Source organism: Cygnus olor, chromosome 24 (genome assembly GCF_009769625.2).
Source record: "Cygnus olor isolate bCygOlo1 chromosome 24, bCygOlo1.pri.v2, whole genome shotgun sequence".
Lineage (NCBI taxonomy): Eukaryota > Metazoa > Chordata > Aves > Anseriformes > Anatidae > Cygnus > Cygnus olor.
This window is the reverse complement of record NC_049192.1, coordinates 5,886,836-5,906,106: the sequence shown is the minus strand read 5'-3', so window position 1 is coordinate 5,906,106 and position 19,271 is coordinate 5,886,836. Positions and strand designations below refer to the sequence as shown.

Below are 19,271 nucleotides of genomic sequence, written 5' to 3'. Positions count from 1 at the left end.
GCTAGCACTGATGCTGCTGAGAAGGGTTTCACAATCTTGCGTTCACTGGGATGGAGGCCCCACACCTTAAGATGAGCACTAAGAGACCAGGAACTTCCATCCCAGTGTGGCTACAGGCTGGTGCTGGTCTCTCTGCACCATCTCTGGAGGGAACTGGGGACAACAGCATCACCAAAAAGTTTCCCTTTCCTCCCCCAGGGAGCTCAGGTGCTGCTTCTCCAGCAAACAGCAGCACTGTCAGGCTGGTTTTAGAGCTGTGGCCAAGGATCCTCCCTAAGCCCTGCCAATCCTTGCAAAGCCCCAACCCAGATTGGTGTCCCGCTTCCTGGGAATGGGAGGAGGCGCAGATGGGAGATGCCGGATGGTGTACTCCTACCAGAGGTCCTTGGAGGGTCAGCCGAACAAAATATATTCTCCAGCCAGGAGAGGAGGCAAGGCAGAGGAGGAAATTTAGCTCTTTTCACTCTAGCACAGCCAGGGTGCAACACAGTCAACCTGCCCCCCAAATGCTCCGTTTCCCAAACTTACAGCCTGTGGGATGGCAGCAGCTTCCCCTCCTGCCTTTGCCCAGTGCCCTGCACGCAGGTGGCCCTCACCCACATCAGCAGAGCCTGGTTTTGCCCTGTGACAGGGACACGGGCCCAAACCACGCAGTGCCAACGTTGAACTAGGCACGGGAAGCACAGCACGGCCAAAGTCTGCTCCTCTCCCAGTGACCTGCCTGAGGATGGCAGAGCAGGGCTGGGCATCCCTTGGGCCCCCAAGGCTCTGATGGCGTCCTTCAACCACCCAAGGACACCCCAAAGTCTGTGGTCCACCATGGACCCAAGCACAGACCCATTTCCTCGATCGGTCACCCAAAGGAGCTGCTCCCCAACTCACCGCCTCTCCTCCTGCCTTTACCCCTCTTCCAAAGGGCTCCCCAAGCCCTTCCCTTCCTCCCCCCAACTCCTCAAACAATATTAAACACTTAATGGCAATTAATACGCTTTAATGCAGGTTTTGGGGCCAACTGGCTGCTTAGAGGGTTCTTAAACCATCAGCCCCTCTCAATCCCGTTGCCCTTGTCATACAAACTTAGCCTAGTCCCTAATCCGGCCTCCCCCCGCGCTCCCTCGAGGAGGACCAAGGGTATAAAACCTCCCTCGGCACCACCAGCCCTCGATGTGGTGCAGGGCCAGCACACCACCTCTCCTTCCCTCAGGATTTACTGTTGTTCTTAGCACTTAATTCAGTTTCGGAGTGAGGGGAGGGGTCTTTTATTTTTATTTTATTTTATTTTATTTTTTAAATATTGGGTTGGGGCTTCCCCTCCCCTTTTTTTTTTTGTAATCAGGGTTGAAACAAAATTAATTAAAAAAAGAACATTTGCTTTAAAAGTACCCTTAAAAGCACAGCAGCTGCCATAATACTGGCAGGATGAATGGGACGGAAGGTATCAATTTTTACGTGCCTATGTCCAACAAGACAGGGGTGGTGCGAAGCCCCTTCGAGTACCCCCAGTATTACCTAGCCGAGCCCTGGAAATACCGCCTTGTGTGCTGCTACATCTTCTTCCTCATCTCCACCGGTTTGCCCATCAACCTCCTCACCCTCCTGGTCACCTTCAAACACAAGAAGCTCCGGCAGCCGCTCAACTACATCCTGGTCAACCTGGCGGTGGCTGACCTCTTCATGGCATGTTTTGGCTTCACGGTCACCTTCTACACGGCCTGGAATGGATACTTCGTCTTCGGCCCCGTTGGCTGTGCCGTGGAGGGTTTCTTCGCCACGCTGGGAGGTAAGGGCTGCGGGGCGGGAGCCTGGGTCTGAGGCCAGGCTTGGCAACGGGTGATTTTGCTTCTTCAGGGCTTTAGGAGCCCAGCTCCATGCCTTTGCGGTGCTGTTGGGATGGTCCCACCGGCACGGGGCTCTTCATGCATGATGCTTCTTCCCTGCGGCTCGAAGATGGGGATGAAAAGAGATTCACACAAGTCTGACCTTGATGCCAAGATGCACCCACGTCACCACTAGCAGGGCTGCTGCAAGGAAACGAGCAGGCCTGGGAAGGGATCCTGGTTTGCAGGATCAGGCCTGGGGTCATTTGGCCAAGCTGCCCAGGGTGCTTTCAGGGTTCTTGCGTCAAGGTTGTGCAACTAGCAAAGACGTGCTGGGGACGGGCACGCGGTGTCCTTGAGTCAACACCAAGCATCTTTACCAAAAGGCTTCCCTTTTTGGAACAAGGTGAAGCATTTGGGAGGGTGCAGAGAGGGAAGAGACATCCCAGGAAAGGAGAGGGAACCTGCAGAAGGGGTGTGGGCATGGAGAGGAGGAGAGAGGCCACAGCTCATCCTGGAGCAAAAGGAAGCTGTGGCAGCTCTTAACCAGAAGAGAAGAGCAGCAACGCGGAGGGGAAGGAGGATTCCAGACTTTGCAGCAACCGCTCCGCTCTGCCCCAGTTGCACCCAATTTGGGTGCCTTTGGAAGCTTCCTTATTTCATTTCTCAGGGATGCAAGCACTGCTAATGCTTCGCCCTGCAGAAAGCCCCCCCTGCAAAACAGGGAAAATCCATTTTGCACCCCAAGCCCACGCAGCCAGCCAGGCCCACACTACACTTTGTGATTTATCTGGCAACCGCTAATCCTTGCTGCAGACACTCACAGCCAGTGCAAAGACTTTAATTTTCTCCCCCTAAGCGGGGTATTTCCTGCAATGATGCGGATCTCAACAAAAGATGGATCTTCTGCTAGGAAAAAACAAAGCTAAGCATCCTGATCCAAGCCACGGACCAGGGAATGGCTTGGGGTCGGAAGCCCCTGTGAGTCTGCACCATTTCCGATGGAGTGAACCTAGGGGTTTTCCAGCAGCATTATTTGCCCTTCCAGGTTTCCTATCTACTAAAGGAAGCAGTGGCTCCTGAGCACCGGGAAGAAAGTTTGATGGGAAGCAATCACTGAGCAGCAGGTCTCCAGTGAATCCTAGCACAGGGTGTAGTTATCAGCAGATTATCACAGCTGGGGGCATTAGCAGGCTTACAGCACCGACTAAACGCTCCCAATCCCCTGAAGTTTAATTATCCCTTATAAATACATGTGCATGCACGCTCACCCACACAGCCTCCCCTGCATGCCTCCCCCCGATCCAGCACTGGCAGAAGACTCCTGAAACACACATTTAAAGGCATCAACAGGTCTGAACGCATCTGGCATCTTTGCCAGAAACTATGCTTCCTTGCGCCCTTACTGCCTGTTGATTTTTTTTTTTTAAATCAACAAAAAATCAACAACGATCCCCCTCCTCCATCACCAGCATCCCACCACAACGCAGATGCTCCCTCAGCTCCCAGACCTTTTACACGTCTGAGGGAGGTTCTCAGTTACCGCATGGGACGTGGGTTATCCTTTGCTGATCCCCCACCCCTCCATCCCCGCTGCTCTTCACTGTGACCACGAAGGGAAGCACAAGCCCAGAGGAGCTCCCACCACCACCGCACGCTCTCCTTCCCTCCCTCCCGCAGGCCAGGTTGCCCTGTGGTCCCTGGTGGTCCTGGCCATCGAACGCTACATCGTCGTCTGCAAGCCCATGGGAAACTTCCGCTTCTCCGCGACCCACGCCATGATGGGCATCGCTTTTACCTGGATAATGGCCTTCTCCTGTGCCGCACCGCCCCTCTTCGGCTGGTCCAGGTGAGTCGGGGGATGCTTGGCAGCAGCCCCAGCTGGCTCAGCATCTTCAGCTGCAGTTGCCCTTCACACCCTGCAGGGAAAGAATGGCTTTGCTAGGCATGGCTCGTCCCACCCGTGCTGTGAAGGTCCCATTTCTCTCTGCAGATCTGAGCAACCAGCCCCACAGTCAAGGCTGTGGCCTTGCTCATGTGCTGCTCCCGTAGCGTGGCTGCTGGGAGCCCCACAGCACCTTTCCCAGCATCCCTGCCATGCTCTCCCTGCAAACCCATCTGTTCTGCTCCCAGCACTGCAGTGAATTTCAGTCCTGGCTCTTGCACGCGCACATCTGGCTCTTGCATGCACCCACAGCCCCCGCCAGGAGCCGATGCATCAGCCGAAGCCCACCCAGAACTTTGAGGAGTGAAAGGGAGGAGTGAGACGGAGGTGATTTCCCTAAAGCTGCAGCTCCAGCCCCAGCTGCCACCCTGCTGCGGAGCTGCCCTGTGGGTCACAACAAGCCCCTATCACCTCTTTGGGCACAGGCAGGAGGTGGCTTTGGGGCAGCAAAGTCCCTCCATTATCCCCCTAAAACACGGCATGGGCACACAGCTCCTCTCTGGCTTTGGATTAAGATTCAGGGCCAGGCAGATCCTTGGCTTCCCATCCAACCTGACTTGTATTGCACCCAGGACATGAGCTGTGCATCCTGCTGCCCGACACAGCGGTGGGGACCAAGCCCTCCAGAGCTCAGACCCACCGAGCCAGCAGCTCGTCCCCGCTCAGCATCCCTCCATCTGCAGAGGGAGAGAGCAGGTGGCTCCTGGCAGGCAAGTGCTCAGCCACGTAGGAAGGAAATAAATAGCCCGCTGCCCGTGGGAGGAAGCAGTGTCAAAACAAAACGATGCTATGCACCCAAGCGCAACGCGTCGGCACGGCGTGAGCGGTGCTGCGGGCTGCAGGTCCCACAGGAGCCGTGCTGCAGAGCCAGCGAGGCCAGGGGCACAAGGCAATAGGCACAGGGTGCAGAGAAGAAGCTGGACATGTGCCACTCTGGGAGCATCCCCCCTTCCTTGGGGAATCCAGTCCCCAGGTAGAACCCATCCTGTTGTCCCAGGGAGGGTCCTGGTGATGGTCCTAACCTTTCTCGCCGGCAGATACATGCCCGAGGGGATGCAGTGCTCCTGCGGCCCCGACTACTACACCCACAACCCCGACTACCACAATGAGTCCTACGTCCTCTACATGTTCATCATCCACTTCATCATCCCAGTCGTGGTCATTTTCTTCTCCTACGGGCGCCTCATTTGCAAAGTCCGAGAGGTAACAGCCGGGGTGGGGGGTACACAGAGGGGTGAAGGGGCACTGGGTGGGCAGCACGGGCAGGAGAGGGGAGGTGATGCCGAGGAGGGGGAAAACTGGGGGCTGCCCCTCACCGCACCCCACCCGCAGGCAGCCGCGCAGCAGCAGGAGTCAGCCACCACGCAGAAGGCAGAGAAGGAGGTGACGCGGATGGTGATCCTGATGGTGCTGGGCTTCATGCTGGCCTGGACGCCCTACGCCGTGGTGGCGTTCTGGATCTTCACCAACAAGGGAGCGGACTTCACCGCCACGCTCATGTCAGTGCCTGCCTTCTTCTCCAAGAGCTCCTCCCTCTACAACCCCATCATCTACGTCCTCATGAACAAGCAGGTGAGATGTCCCAGGGCACGGCCTCTCCCCTGCATGGGGCTTCCCAGTACGCCCAGTGTCACCATGGGCACCTTGGTCCTCCCCAGTTGCATCTCGGCCCAGGGGAGCAGCAAGCTCAGGGCTCTCAGTCTTGCAGCTCACCCCTGCTGCCCTCGGGTGCCATTGTTCTCCTTTTGTCTCCCCCCTTCAGTTCCGTAACTGCATGATCACCACAATCTGCTGCGGCAAGAACCCCTTTGGGGACGAAGATGTTTCCTCTGCCGTATCCCAGAGCAAGACCGAGGTCTCCTCCGTCTCCTCCAGCCAAGTTTCACCTGCATAGGCCATGGACAGTTTGAACTGGGGTGACCACCGAGCTCGGGGACCAAGACAGACACCCTCGCACCCACAACCTGATCCCATGCAGTCACTCCCTTGCACGCCAGCAGCCCCCTCCTGCCAAGCTGTGTGCTCCTGCCTGGCAAAGCAGCCATGCACACACTGCCACAGCTTCCCCTTGTCCCCATGGGTACCAACTTGGCACGCTGAGCCCTTCCACGCTGCTGCAGTCCAGCACCAGGGCACCCCCAGGTGCAAACAGAATCCTGCCCCCTGCAAACACCAGCCCTGGAGCACCTCGCCCCCTGCACATCGATGCTGTGCTAATCCCAGACTGGGCAGTCAGTCTGCAACCAGAGCTGGGGCGCAACATTACAGGGGAAAGAGCAAGCCCCAAGCTCTTTGGGGTAGGGGGGGTGTCCCTTCATGGCACCTGCTGGTCCGGGAGGGAAATCTGCTTTAAAGCATCTCTGCCCCAGGATTTGCATGCAAAACCTTTCCCCAAGGCCCCCACGTGCTCGTGCAGAGGTGCAGGGTGGCAGCAAGGAGGGTGGATGCTTCTCTCACTGTGGCTTCACAAGCAGTGCCACTCCACAGCACCATTTCAATCCCATGCCCTGCACCCTCTGTAGCACCGCTGCAGGCACCAAAATCCACGTCCCATCCCCAGCTCTCGGGAGCTGGTCAGGTTTTGGGGATGCTCCCTACTTGCCCCAAGTGCCAGCAAAGACCTCAGCTTGGCTCACATCACATTAAAACAGCAGCAGCCAGTGGGAAACCCTAAAGCAGAATATTTGCCTCCTATCCGCTCGGAAACACGCTCCCTGCTAGCACCCTCCTCTCCCTGGTGCTCGAGGGAGGGCCTCAGAAGCATTCAGCCCTCATTTGCAAAAACTAAGCATAAACAAAGACAGCACCACCGCAAAATCCCCAGCAGCACGAATCCGTGGCTGGAGTGGCCTCGGCTGCCCGTTGCCAGCACCCGAGCGCTGGGGCTGCGCACCCTGCTGACAGCACAGCAGACAGAAATCAATACCCATAGTCTTTATAAATCAATATAACAAATGGAGCTGTGAGCAGGCTCTACTTCAAGCCTGACTCCCTGTATCCCCAAGACAACACTGTAGATATTTTTTGTGTGTGTGTGTGTGTCTTGGAACCTGTAAATATTTGCTCACATACTTTGAAGTCTCTATCTTTCTCAGCCCTTTCCTTCTCCTCCTTCTCCCAGCTCCAAGGCACAGAAATTGTCTTTCACCTTCGCTCCTGCTGGCTGAACAAGCACGGCCAGCCTTGGAGGGTGGGACCGGTACCCAAGCACTTTCCTGTACATATTTTATAAATAAATAACATCGTGTCAGCACAAGGACTTCTACAGATGAGTAGGGATTAAAAAGAAATAAACAGAAGCAGCGCAGAGTAAAAAATAAAGATGCTCAGTCCTTTTCCTTTCTCTTGGGCCATGTCGACAAGACACTGATGTCCAGCTGAGAAAACACCACGCTGCTGTTAGAGACAGCCCAGGGCTGCCTCAAAAGCCAGGAAAAGGGGACCTGGAAATTATTAAGCACAGATCACAGAGGTGAGACCAGTGACTGTCCCCAGCAAGGCAACAGCCCATCAGCTGAAGCACCATAAGGGGTTAGGAGCAAAAAGAGACAGGGAAAAGGCACAGGGCAGCTGGTGTGGCTGTTGTATCACGGCCACGGGGGCAGAGGTGCTCGCTGCCCAGCCTAGCACCATCCATTATGTTGTGTGGTTGTTTTTTTTTTTTTTTGGCCTTTAATATCTCAGCATCCGCCACATAGCCTTAAATAAAGCTGCAGCGGAGAGCTTTTTGCAGAGTTCAAGTTCCCCTCCCCACGGGGCCCTTAGAGTCAGCAGCGTTAAGGAATTGGCAGAGTCAGGGAAAAATTGTTCCCTGTGTCAGGGAATTTGTTACCGAGCTGGCTGGAGGGTGATCCCAGCCGCGTTCACTTCTGGGGCTCTTGCCTGCAGCCACCCCTCTCCTTTCGGCACACAGGTGCCCCTTCTCAGCCATTTTTCCTCCTCGTTCGGGCCAAAGCAACCAAAGCTGATGGGAAGCCCAAGGCTTGCCCCCAGGGCAGGGATGCAGGGACAGAAGCCCCCAGCCCCAGCTCCCCGGGCACCCTCGTGCCTCCGCACCCAGCAGGCTGGGCCTGCATCGCCCAAATTCAGGGCTCCTGGCCAGAGCCCGATGCTGGGGTCACTGCTGGAGCGGGTCTCAGCTCCACTCTCACACCAACAGCTACGCTGAATAATTCATGGCTCGTCCTCCCTTCTCCCCGGGTCTCAGGAGCCTCCTTCCCTGCACTGCCAGAGCACCGAGCCCCTTTCCTTCTGTTCTTTGAAGCGAGGGAGAAGCGGAGGAGTGGAAGCACCGGGGCTGTTTTACAGCAGGTGACTGAACACACGGTGTACAAAGGAAGCCTCATTGGCATCACTTATCCCACCCCATGGGCTTTTAAGTGCAACATATTATGGGAACACAGCCCTCCATAACCCCGCCCTCCTGAAACACAGCACTGTGCTAAGCTGCAAACCCCTCTCGCTTTTTTCTTATACTATTTTATATTATATATATATATATATACATATATATTTATATTATCTTATACATCTTTTCTTATACAATATTGCAGTTACAGGCAAAGGCTGCTTGGCTTTCGCTGCGATGCAGCGGTGCTGGCAGAACCAACAACATTGCAGCAGGCCCTGGAGGGGGAGAGCAGCAGCCCACGGGACCCCCTCAGAGGTGGGCTGGGGGCTTTGCAGGAGTGGGAAGGAGCAGAGTGCCCCAGCCCTGCTCTGTCTCTGCTTGTGGTGCTGCAGCTGGCCAGGCAGCAGCAGATGCTTGCAGCAATCCCTTCCAGCCACCCCCAGCCAGCTGCCTCGCCAGATGTGCAAAACCTTTGCAAAAAGTTTGTTGTTGTTGTTGTTTTTAAACTCTGTAAAGCCAGCAGAGGTCACAAGCACCCGGCCTGCCCCTGCAGTCTCAGGGATGCTTCTCAGAGGGAATTCCTTTTTAGAATAGTTTTACCTCCCTGCTGCATCCATGCCAATGCAAGGAGCCTTCTCGAGGTGGGTACTGCCTGCACAGGTTACACGAGCAGCGCTGGCGACGTGCTCGGAGGTGCAGGCAGCCTGCCATCATCCGCGATGCAAAGGAGGAGCTGCTTCCCTCAGGGAAGAGGCTGCAGATGAGAATAAAAGGATAAACTCACCCCAGGAGAGCAGCCCCTCTGCTGCTGCCCCGCAGCAGTGGTTAATGATGCTCACCTCCCCTTTAGCAACCCCCTGCAAGAAATCCAGGCATCCAAGCAGCAGCCCCGCTTTCCCCAAAACCACACAATTTGGCCCATGCAGGGATAGGGCAGAAGTGCAGCAACCAGGCAATCTGCAACTACAAATTAAAGCCTCATCGATTCTGTTTGTTTTTTTTTTTTTGGTTACTGAAAGCCTCTCACTGAAGGGAGCTTTCCTTTTTTTGTTCCCCCACCTTGTTTTGAACACTGTTGGAAGTGCGAAGTTGTAATTTCCTCACAGCTGCCTTCCAGGCCATGCACCCCTCATTTTTCAAATCCAGGGGCTTTTAAAGATAGTCTTTATTGATCCCGCACTTATTTATAAGCGAACAATAGGAAAAGACGGTTATTTCGGTTATTAAATTTAGAGAGCTGACAAAAGCAATCAGAAGATATATCACTTAAGAGGAGATTAAAAGGAGGAGCAGCAGGAGCCCGGATTCCTGACCCCATGTTTCAGGTTGGTTTAGATGTGTTTATCTATGTATTTTTACTGCTCAGATGGCAATATAATAAAACAGTACAGTTGTGTGCATTGCCCAAAGGGGGTTTTAATCACTCACTGATTTCACAGCAGCTCATCCAGTCTCTGTTCCAAAGGCTTTCAGGTGGGCTGCAAGGAGGGGGCTATGCTGGGGTCTGGGACCCTGGAGGTGCCCCCAGGAGAGGGAATCGTGGGGTTGAGGGCTGCAGCCAAACCAGGCAGCACAACAGCTACAGCAACAAACTGGGGACCTGCTGTGTTTGCACGGCCCAGCCCAAACTGCCAGTGGCTCAGAGCTTGTGGCAAACTGAGCTGGTGCAGAGGCAGTGCAGGATCCGACCTGTCCCCATCCTGGAGGCACCCGTGTCCCTCCTCGCTCTTTCTGCTGGGAACACGATGCACTGGCACAAATCAGTATTTCCCAGGCTTTGGAAAGGCAGACAAATGGGAAGCTGATTTCAAGATTCTTTAACTCATTTGCACGCGGTTAAGCTCGAATTCATCTTCATTAGGTTTCCTTTTCACCGAAGCACCTTGCGTGGCAAGGACAAGACATCCAGTGGCAGGTTTTTGTTCTTTAAAGTTTGATGAACTTCGTGTGCAGATAGGATCTGAAACCAGCACACCAGGTGGCTGTAGCTATGAAATAAGCACTTGGTTAAATAATTTGGGGGTAGGAGGTACCCTTTTGTAGCCCCTGGACACCCCACCTTTCCCACACAGGAACCTCCCCATGCACAAGCACCAAGGAACTGCCATGCCAGATCCCCAAACCCAGCCTCAAGGCTGAAAAAAAAAATAATTCAGGTATTATTTCTTTCTGCTTTTCCATAACTGCATCAATATTTTCAGGCACTGCTTGCTTGCAAACGGCAAGGATCATTGCAGCATCGCTCCTTCCTAGCAAATAATTGCACAGAGAGCAGACACTGTCACCTTCTGCAGCCTGCAGTGGCTTAGCCCAGTCAGCAGCCCCTGGCTGCTGCTGCCTAAATTCACATGCAATTGAGGAAAAGCAGCTAGATGTAGACCAGAAAGCCGAGACAGCTGGAAATTCAGGCCCAAAGGGCATTTCAGCGTCTAACTCTTATCCACGCTGCAGCTGGGATTGCTCCTCCTTACCAGAGGATTGCCATCATCTGTTTTAGGAAAAACTGCAGTAATTGGCTCAATTCATTTTAAATCAGTTATCGTTTGTGCAAGCAGCAGTCGGGGGAAAAGCAGCTTGTAGTTAATAACGTCCCTAATTTGAAGACATCCTCACGGCTGAGGGAGGTTTCGGCTCTGGCAGGGACAGGCACGAGGCTGCAGGGCTTGAGAGCAGGACCTGGCCCGGCACCACAGTGCACAGCACTCATCCTGCCCCGGAGCTGAGCCCCCTCGGGCCGGGCTGTCTCAGATCTCTTCTGGGATGAATTTATCACATCTGAGCACAGAAACGGCAGCCGGGATGCCGGAGGGTATGGCCTTAGCTATTTATCTCTGCCAAAGGAAAAGCATCTCCTTGTCCAGCCAAGCCAGCAACTCTGGAAGCATCAAGATTAAAAAATAAATAAATAAATAAGTAAAAATCCATCCTTCCCTCTGTGCCGTCACATTCACAGGGCTGGGGGGTCCAAATCCCACCCCAGCCCTGCTCTGAGATGCACAGACCCAGGTACCCAGGGGGAGAAGGTGCCCCTCAGGCTGCTTCAAGGAGCTTTTTGGAAAAGCTGCAGGCAGTACGGCCTGGTAGGGCCCAGATTTTCCCAGCCCATGCACGGCCCCAGCAGCTTCTCCTCCATGAGGCTGAGCGCAAATAGACCTGGGCAGCATCTGCACCCCCAGGAGGGTGCACGAGCACCCACGTTCCTGCTACGTGCCTGCACGGACATCCCAGCCTGCACAAAGGCTCTCCAGATCCATCACCGCTGTATGCGTCACGTTAGCAGGAATAAAAAGATTCAAACAGCAGTTCCTTACTTTTATGAGCAAATGGCCCTGGATGGATGATTCAGGCAGCATTCAATTCCCAGCAAGAAAGTGTCAGCAAAAACCCAGCCTCTTTCATGTAGGTGGATAACCACAAATAAAAGCGGGGAATTATTAGCACTTAATACTTGGTGGGTTTTTCACTCCCTAGTGCTTTTCTCTGGTAGACGCCAAGCACTTCAGATAAACTAACAGGCAGAGCCTTGCCGAAGGGAGATGCGCAGCCTTGTGGTGACGGCTCCGGGCACCGACACCGTCCCCATCCAGAGCTCCCCCACAGCCTGTCCACTCCACAGCCCATGTTCTCCCTCCAAAAGCCCTTTCTGCCCATCTCCCACCTCCTGCAGCCCTCTTTGCCCCTGCCCTTGCCCCATGCTCACAGCTTTCTGCCCCCAGCATGGGGGGGACCCCACCGGGATGGTTCCAGCCTTGGTGTCTGACCCCAATGCAGAACAACTCCCCCATGAACCCAGGGCTGCTCGTGGCTTTGAACAGCCACGGAGGCACACGCCAGCCTCCTCCAGACTCTTTCTCCTTTATCAAGGCCGCCTATATTTTCCTTGTTCATCAGACTGACAAATGGGCAGAAAACAGACTTCTGGCTATTTCCTGCACAAGCTGCCCACTCCTCCTCTCCCCTTGGCAATGACTGAGAGCTGAAGAAGCAGGAATAGCATATAAATTTCCTCCCTCCTATAATAAATACCTCTATTACCTAGCACTTTCTCCCAGCTCTCCGGCTGGCTGCTGCAGGCTCCCTCTCCCTTGCTTGGCAGCTTGCTGCCCACCGGGCAGACGTGATGAACTGAAATCCTCATTTCTATGGGGAATAAGCAGCGGGACTGAACCAGGTGGGATGCAAAGGGCACAGGGCAGCACCAAAGCCTTGCTGCAACAGCGCTCAGGACAGGAGAAAACCCCTCCCTTGGGTGTCTGCTGCTTTGCACGGGGAGCCCCATGATTTAATTCATTAGGGAAGGTGGGACTGGGGCTTGTCCCCTCTCCAGATGCTCTGCCCTGGTCCTGAGGGGACCCTGGTGTTGCAGGGTGCAGCAGGGCTTGTCCCAGCCCCCCCTGTGCACCTTGGAGTGGGCATGAAAGTTAGTGCAGGAAGGGAATAAGGATAAACTATGCTTAAAGTCTCATTAAGATGTTGCAGGGAGAGCAGAAAGGTTTGGTCGAGGTGGGAAACCCATCACGGGAGTGATTTGCTCCTTGGTCAGCAGCAAGAGCAGGCTCCCGGTGCAGCCTGCTTTCTGCTCAGGAGCAGACATGATGCAGGTGGCTTCTGCTGGAAAAGCACTGATGGCAGAAAATCACGTTGCATCGGGAAAGATGAAACACCTCTGCCACCCTGCAGAAGGCATCGAGCATGGGGAGAAACCAGGGAACACAAAGGAAAAGGCTTCACTGAGTGGGGGCTATAAGCAGAGAGCCCACACCTGCACTGGAACAGCCACATCCAGCTCAGGGCCTCCAGGTCACGCAGAGGCAGGGGACAGGGACTTTGTCACACTGCGCCCAGACAGCCTCCTTCTCCAAAACCAGAGTGCCCCAAGCCCCCAGCCCACACATCCCCCTTCTGCTGGGGGCACAGAGCAGGACAGGAGAGCAGCTCCCACCTCCCACCCACAATGTGATTTGCAGTGCTCAGGCAACATAAAGCAAACAAAAAGCCCCAAACGCAGAAGCCGCATGAAGAAGCGAGCTGCAGACCTCGGGGCACAGGGCAATCTCTGAGTTTCAGAGAGACAGGAACGTCCTTGCAGCGGGGACCCCCACGGGTGTCACTTGGCATCAGCACGGCTCCGCAGGCGCTTTTGCATCTCTGCTGCGGAGAGCTCCCTGCCCAGGACGTGGCAGCATGTGTGACAGCTTGTTTACCCACAGTCCCTGCCCAGAGGCAACTCCTAAACACATTTCATGCCACGTGGTGCTGCAAAGAGGCGTCCCAGGGCCAGGATTTGTCCCCTGCTTTGCCTTGCTGAGCAGCTTCTGCATGCATGCCTGAGCAGGGCTGCTGCCTTGCTCCAGCCTGGCCATGCCGCTGCTGCGGCTGGCACCCAAAAACACCCTGTGCAAAAATCACATTCATTGTCCCGCTGAGATCACCCAAGTTTCCATCCTCAGCTCAGATGCTGAAGTGAAAACAAACCACGGGGCTGGCAGACTGACCCAGCCAACTGCTGGCCCCTTGCTGGGTTTCTCCTCTGTACCTCCTTTTGCTCCCAACCTTTTCCTGCAGCTGCTGGGAACATCCAGGACAAGGCTCGGTTTGTCAGACCAAGGAAATGCCACTGCACACTGGCCACCAAACCCCACGGAAATGCAGCTTGAGCATCACAGTGGGACAACAGACACCTCGCGCCATCCCTGCCCCTGGTGGTCTGCAAGGAAACGGGCAAAGCGGTCAGAGCAGCAAGCTTGGGACTACAAGGTGAGGCTGCTGCAGGGGGGTTTTAGCAGGGCAGGGCTTGGGGCAAGCTGTAACCTTGGAGATCAGCGTGCACCCTCCTTACGGGCACTGCTCCATGCGTCACCCTAACGTGGATGAAAAGTGCAAGCAGGCAGTGGTACTTCTTGCTCCCTGTGAGGCAAGCTAGCTGCTTTAATCCTGGACTTATCCACAGAAGAGAAATCCTCCTTCAGGGCGTGCCAGGAGAGCATCAGCACCCGCTCTGTGCTTCCCTGCCAGCATCTCCATCACCCACATCTTGGAAAAGGAGCAGGAGAGCTCACCGCCACCTCCAGCCCAAGCAGTGGTTTGGGATCAGGGCACACCCAGCAGCAAGCACCACATCTGCCCTAGCACAGCTTCACTTCTGAGCCCTTTTCCCAACCCCAAATCCCTTCAGACCCCAGCGCACCACCCCCGGGAACATCGCTGTCCCCTTGCTCCACGAGCAGCCCTGGGCTGCTGTCACCCTCAGACGTGATCGACGTTGGTGCTTTGCAAAGCCTGAAAAAACCCACCTTGAAAGGGAGCATTAGGGAGTGACAGCCACCCAATTTCCCCCCGTAGCCAGCACTTGGCGTGTTGTATCTATTTCCTGGAGTCTATTTAACTTCTACATTTAACAAGCTCCCAAACAAGTCATAGCAGCAAGTGGCAGCACCCGGCTCCCAAACTGCGAGTGGCATTTCAGGGGCCAGGCCGCCATCAGCACAAGCAATGGGAAATTTCTCAAATGTCTCTTTGATTTATGGCTCTAGTTAATTCTCCAGGAGGCCTGCAAGCTGCCCTGAGTGCACGAAACCTCAGAGGAATAAATAATTTAACAGGTGGTTAAATATTCTTTAAGGTGCAGAGAACATCAGCAGGAGCAGAGATTTCAGGGGATAACACAAAACTACAAATTGAGTGGAAGAGGTAGGGGGAGATAGCCTGATCTGGGCACCAAAGGAGCAATACAGCATGGGCAGCAGAGCTAAGGCTGCGGGAAGGAAAGGACCAGGACTTCCCACTGCTGCTGCTTCCAGCAGGGATCAGCGTGGGGGGCAGGCTTGGCCAGGGGGGTGTAGGAAAAAATCCCACCCAGGCGTGGGGTGTGCTGTCTGTGCCAGAAAAATGATGAAATGGGGCGCACAGAGGGAACAGCCCGCTGCCCTTGGAGGCCACGCTGGAACAACAGGACATTTTGGTGGCAGATGCTGGGTGAAGCGGGATGTCTGGCGGCTGGCTTTCCCCCCTCCTGGTCTTTATCCCCTCCAGGCACAGAGATTGGGAAGACAACAACCCCCATGCATGAGGGGAGCGAGTAACATTTGAAGCTGTGCTGGACCAAAACCGTGGTGCAAGAGCCACCAAGGGATGGGGGGGAACCAAATCAGAGGAGAAAGGCAGGGACAGAAGGGAGGACCAAGAAGCCCAAGTGCTGCCACCACAAGGCTCCATCAGGATCTCAGTCCCAGGTCAAGAGGTGCTGGGGCTCCCAGGACAGCCCCCAGAGCAGGGGTGGCCGCAGAGACCACAGCCCATGGCAGAGCCTCCCCGTGGAGCCAGGCCAGCTGCAGGGAAGCCCAGGAGAGGTAGATGGCAGCAAAGACTATTTTTTTGCAGCAGCCAGGATGCAACAGCCCTGTTACAACCCCCACTCAAGCACCATCCAGCCATGGCACCGCACCAGTATTTAAAGCTGGTCGGGTCCTTCGCTCTGCCCACAGTCTGGTGAGTTTTCCCATCTCATGGCTCTATTCCCCTAGGGTTCTCTCCTTCAGCATGATTCAGGGCTCGGGATGGATCTTAATTTCTCCCTGGTGAGGTGTCTATGTCTGCTGAGAGCCAGGAAGGAGAGCCCACGCACAGTCCCTGGCCCTGGAGGGTTTATCATAGCCACCCCTGGTAAATGGATAATGAATAATTCACCGTTGGCTTTGGCTTTATGAAGTATTCATTGCATCCAAGCTTCTCAGGGTAATTAACTATCCTACGAGCCCCATGTAACACAACCCAGCCACAATCCATCTTCAACACTTCATTAGCGGGTCTCCATGCCACTTAAATAAATTAACGGGGAATAAACACACAAACAAAGCTTTCCACTCTCCAAGAGGCTCAGCCACTCTTTCTCATGCTTTCTCATTCAGATAACACAAAGTTTTACCCCTTCTCCCCTCCCTGCTACAACGCTGCTGACTGATTTCTCCATCCATCAACTCTGGGGGACTGTGGCATGCCAGCAGACTGTCATCACTCCAGATCCATCCCATCCTGCATCTAGCAAGGCAAAGAAAGGTCTGACATCTGCTGCAAACCCAGTGCTATGCATTGAGCTCTGCCCTGCTTTGAGCAGCTGGGACAGGCGTGGGACATCCGTGCCACCACTGGTTCCAGCCCGGAATTGAGCCCGCCGCAAGGTGACACAGCCGCCAATAAACGCAGACAGGAGTGGGACTCGTCACTTTGATAAATGTGCAAAGATTACCTCCAGCCTCCGTTGCTGAGTCAGCCTTTCTGACTTCAATACTTTACAGCAATAAACAGGGAGATAAGAGCTGGCGCGAGTGGGACGCAGCAAACCTGGGCGAGATGAGCGATGGCTCTGCTGACAGCCCGGCACGCTGGGGTGGCACTGAGCACAGCATGTAATTAAAACTGATTTCTGGAGCAAAGCTCTGCTCCGGAGAACATCCCGAAACTTTGCACCAAAATTCTCAGCCCCATGGCCTGTCCTGGTGCTGCCTTGGCAAATTCTGAAGGTGTTTTTTAAGCCGAGAGCACTCACCGTGGTCCCATCGCTGCTGCAGTGCTCCCAGGGCTCATCAGAGTGCAGGGATGCCAAAGCCCGGCTCACAGGTCTGCTCAGTGAGCATCCTGCCAGCCCCAGGGGCCTCTGCACAGCTTCACCAGCTCCTCTCCCTACAAAGCCTCCCCCTGCCCCAAGCAGCCCTATATCAAAGGGAGGGTGCAGGGCATGAGCTGCCTGCTGCCCACCCCCAAGTGTCCCCAGCTGGGGCTCATTTCCCTTCCTGCTCCACTCCCTCCCCACCTTGGGGGTAGCTTCGTGATGGTTTTTCCTTGCATGTTTAGAGGCAGGCAGGGCTGCCGGGCTTGCCATCCCCACTGCCGATGCCTGTTCCCAGGATCTGGGCTGTGCTGGATCCATCACGAGCGGCTCTGCCTCTCCGAGCACATCCCTGGGGCAGTCCCAGCCTGTCTCACTTTTGCTTGCTTTTTTGGACACCCGACTGAATCACTCCCCAGATCCTGCTGGCTTCTCCATGTGAAGCCTGGGCAATTCGTGATGCGCTGCTGTCCATGGGGCCCAGCCTCATCCTGGTGGTACCCAGGCTGGCTTCTTGTGCCCGGCATCATTGCTGGCGGTCGGGCTCCCCAAACACAGGGACAAGGCACGTGCTGGTGTCACCTTCACAGGGGCTGACTTACAGCGCGAGCCCCATTGCTAAGAGTGATGGCAAAAGAAACCCGTCCCCCTGAGCTGGAAAAATGCTGTCTGCCCTGCTGATGGATGGGGTTTTATAAAAAAGTAACCAAGCAGCTCAATGGAGGGCATCCTCTGCACTGGGAAAAGCAGCTCAAACCCTCTCCATCACTGGAGCAGCCGGTCTGTCCCCGGGGAGCCGCTTCCACAGCAGCCCCAGCTGCTAATAGGGAGAGCACGCGCTCGCCAGCCGGAGCCGTGTAACCTGGCCCCAGGCTAGGCCATAATATACCTTCCTAGACCTGGTACATGTGTTCTGTCTTGTTATAAACTGTGTTAAGGACAAGGAAAAAAATTTAATAAAACTTCTGTATTGGAAAGAAAAGGCAGCGGCGCTTGGTGGGGATGGCCATCGAGGCAGCGCAGCCGTGGTTTGCAGGGCTGGGTGGCTCAGCTCTGCAGGGCAACTGGGACCCGGGTTGGGGTTTCCAGACACCCCGTGCCATGGCCACGCATCCTCCCGGCTGCCGCGATCGACATCGCATCGAGGCACCGTGCAGGGTGCAAGCTGCAGAGGTTGGTATTTGCTTGAACGCACTGTGTTCATGAGGCAGGGCCAAAGCATGCAATTTTCATTTTGTGGTTTCAACATTTAGCTCCAGCATTGGCAACATCAACCCTAATTATTTTCAAGAAGTCTTGAAGGCTGTGGGGATAAATCAATATAAACAACATGTTCATAAGCTCTGAATCATGTTCCTAACAGCATTATGACTTTAACTTGAATCTGAGAAAGAAGGGGGCTTGGGTTTGGTGTCCCCCTCCCCGTTTCTTTGGCTTACTAGTTTTTGCTGTTTGCCTGTCCTCATCGCCCACATCCCGTGAAGGAAGATGCTGTGGTGTGAGAGGGGAGCAGGCTTGGAGCGGGGACGATTTTGTGGCCCCAGCTGTTGCCCATCATCACCACTCGGCACGGCAGCAGAGTTCCCACAAGATTAAGGACCGATTTTCCTCGAAGCCTGAGCTTTGCCTCCAGCACATCACCAAATTCAGGTCCATACCCCTAAGGATATCACCACGAGCAGGAATTGAAGCTCGTGGTGCTTTTTCATCCACCCCATCCTGAAACCCGGCGTGGGGCGCAAGCGAGGACAAGGCACAGGCTCGGGCATCCTCTCGCCTGCGGGCTGCGGCGCCGGGGCTCCCTCGCCTCTCCTGCTGGCGCTGCAGATGGCCCACCAGATGGGCAGCCGCCCCTCACGCCCGCACCTTGCAAGCAGATTCTGTCAGGTTGAAAAAGGAAAAGCTTAATTAAGCAGTTGCGTGTGTACAATTACGGATAATTAAATCTCCGCGTTTCACTTCTTTGTTGTTTGGTGTTTGCAAAAAGTTTCGTAACAATTAGAGGCGACCGTTGCCCAAAGCAGGATCTTTTCTTCCTCTCTCTCCCTCCCTTCTGCTTCACTTTAGGGGTTTCTTTTGGAGTGAACCAACTGGCAGCAAAAGCCTACAGCTGGGCAAGTCCCTCTAAGCCCTGACCCCTTGGTGCCAATCCGCTGGGGCAGGGTTCACAGAGCTCAGCTCCCACTTCAGCCCCTAAACCAGAGGCAGGTTTGCAGAAGTGCAGTGCATGCACAGTGCAAAACTGACCGGTACCACGCTGCTTTGGCTGCTCTGTATTATTTCACACACTTCCATTACAGCAATACCCGTGCTCCGCTCTGGCCCCTGCACAGGGCTGGCTGCCAAGAGCCAGTCCTTGCTCCATCGCCTTCGAGGACTCAGTCCCAGAGCAAGGGGAGGAAGACCCAGCAAGAGCCCCCGAGCACAGGGGTGAAGCTTTTTCAGCACCCACACCCAGGAATTTGCATCCCAGGTCCGCTCTGCCTAATTAATGCCTGCAAAGACTCCTTGCAACCCATTTCCCAGTGGGGACCAGCCACCAGCCCTGGGGAC

General features: G+C 54.9%; 1 protein-coding gene and 1 long non-coding RNA gene across 2 annotated transcripts; one reads left to right on the top strand and one right to left on the bottom strand.

The window, feature by feature from the left end:
* The first annotated feature begins 1,419 nt into the window (after window positions 1-1,419).
* LOC121059255 (green-sensitive opsin) lies at window positions 1,420-5,933 on the top strand. The gene is made up of 4 exons (XM_040535854.1): window positions 1,420-1,780; window positions 3,498-3,666; window positions 4,800-5,334; window positions 5,525-5,933. The coding sequence occupies exons 1-4, from the start codon at window positions 1,420-1,422 to the stop codon at window positions 5,654-5,656; spliced, it is 1,197 nt and encodes a 398-aa protein (XP_040391788.1). The 3' UTR covers window positions 5,657-5,933.
* Window positions 2,917-10,099, bottom strand: LOC121059257. The gene is made up of 3 exons (XR_005814474.1): window positions 9,936-10,099; window positions 8,714-8,867; window positions 2,917-3,736 (listed from the first exon to the last, which is right to left on the bottom strand). It is a non-coding gene; the product is annotated as an uncharacterized LOC121059257 (long non-coding RNA).
* Between the last annotated feature and the right edge of the window lie 9,172 nt (window positions 10,100-19,271).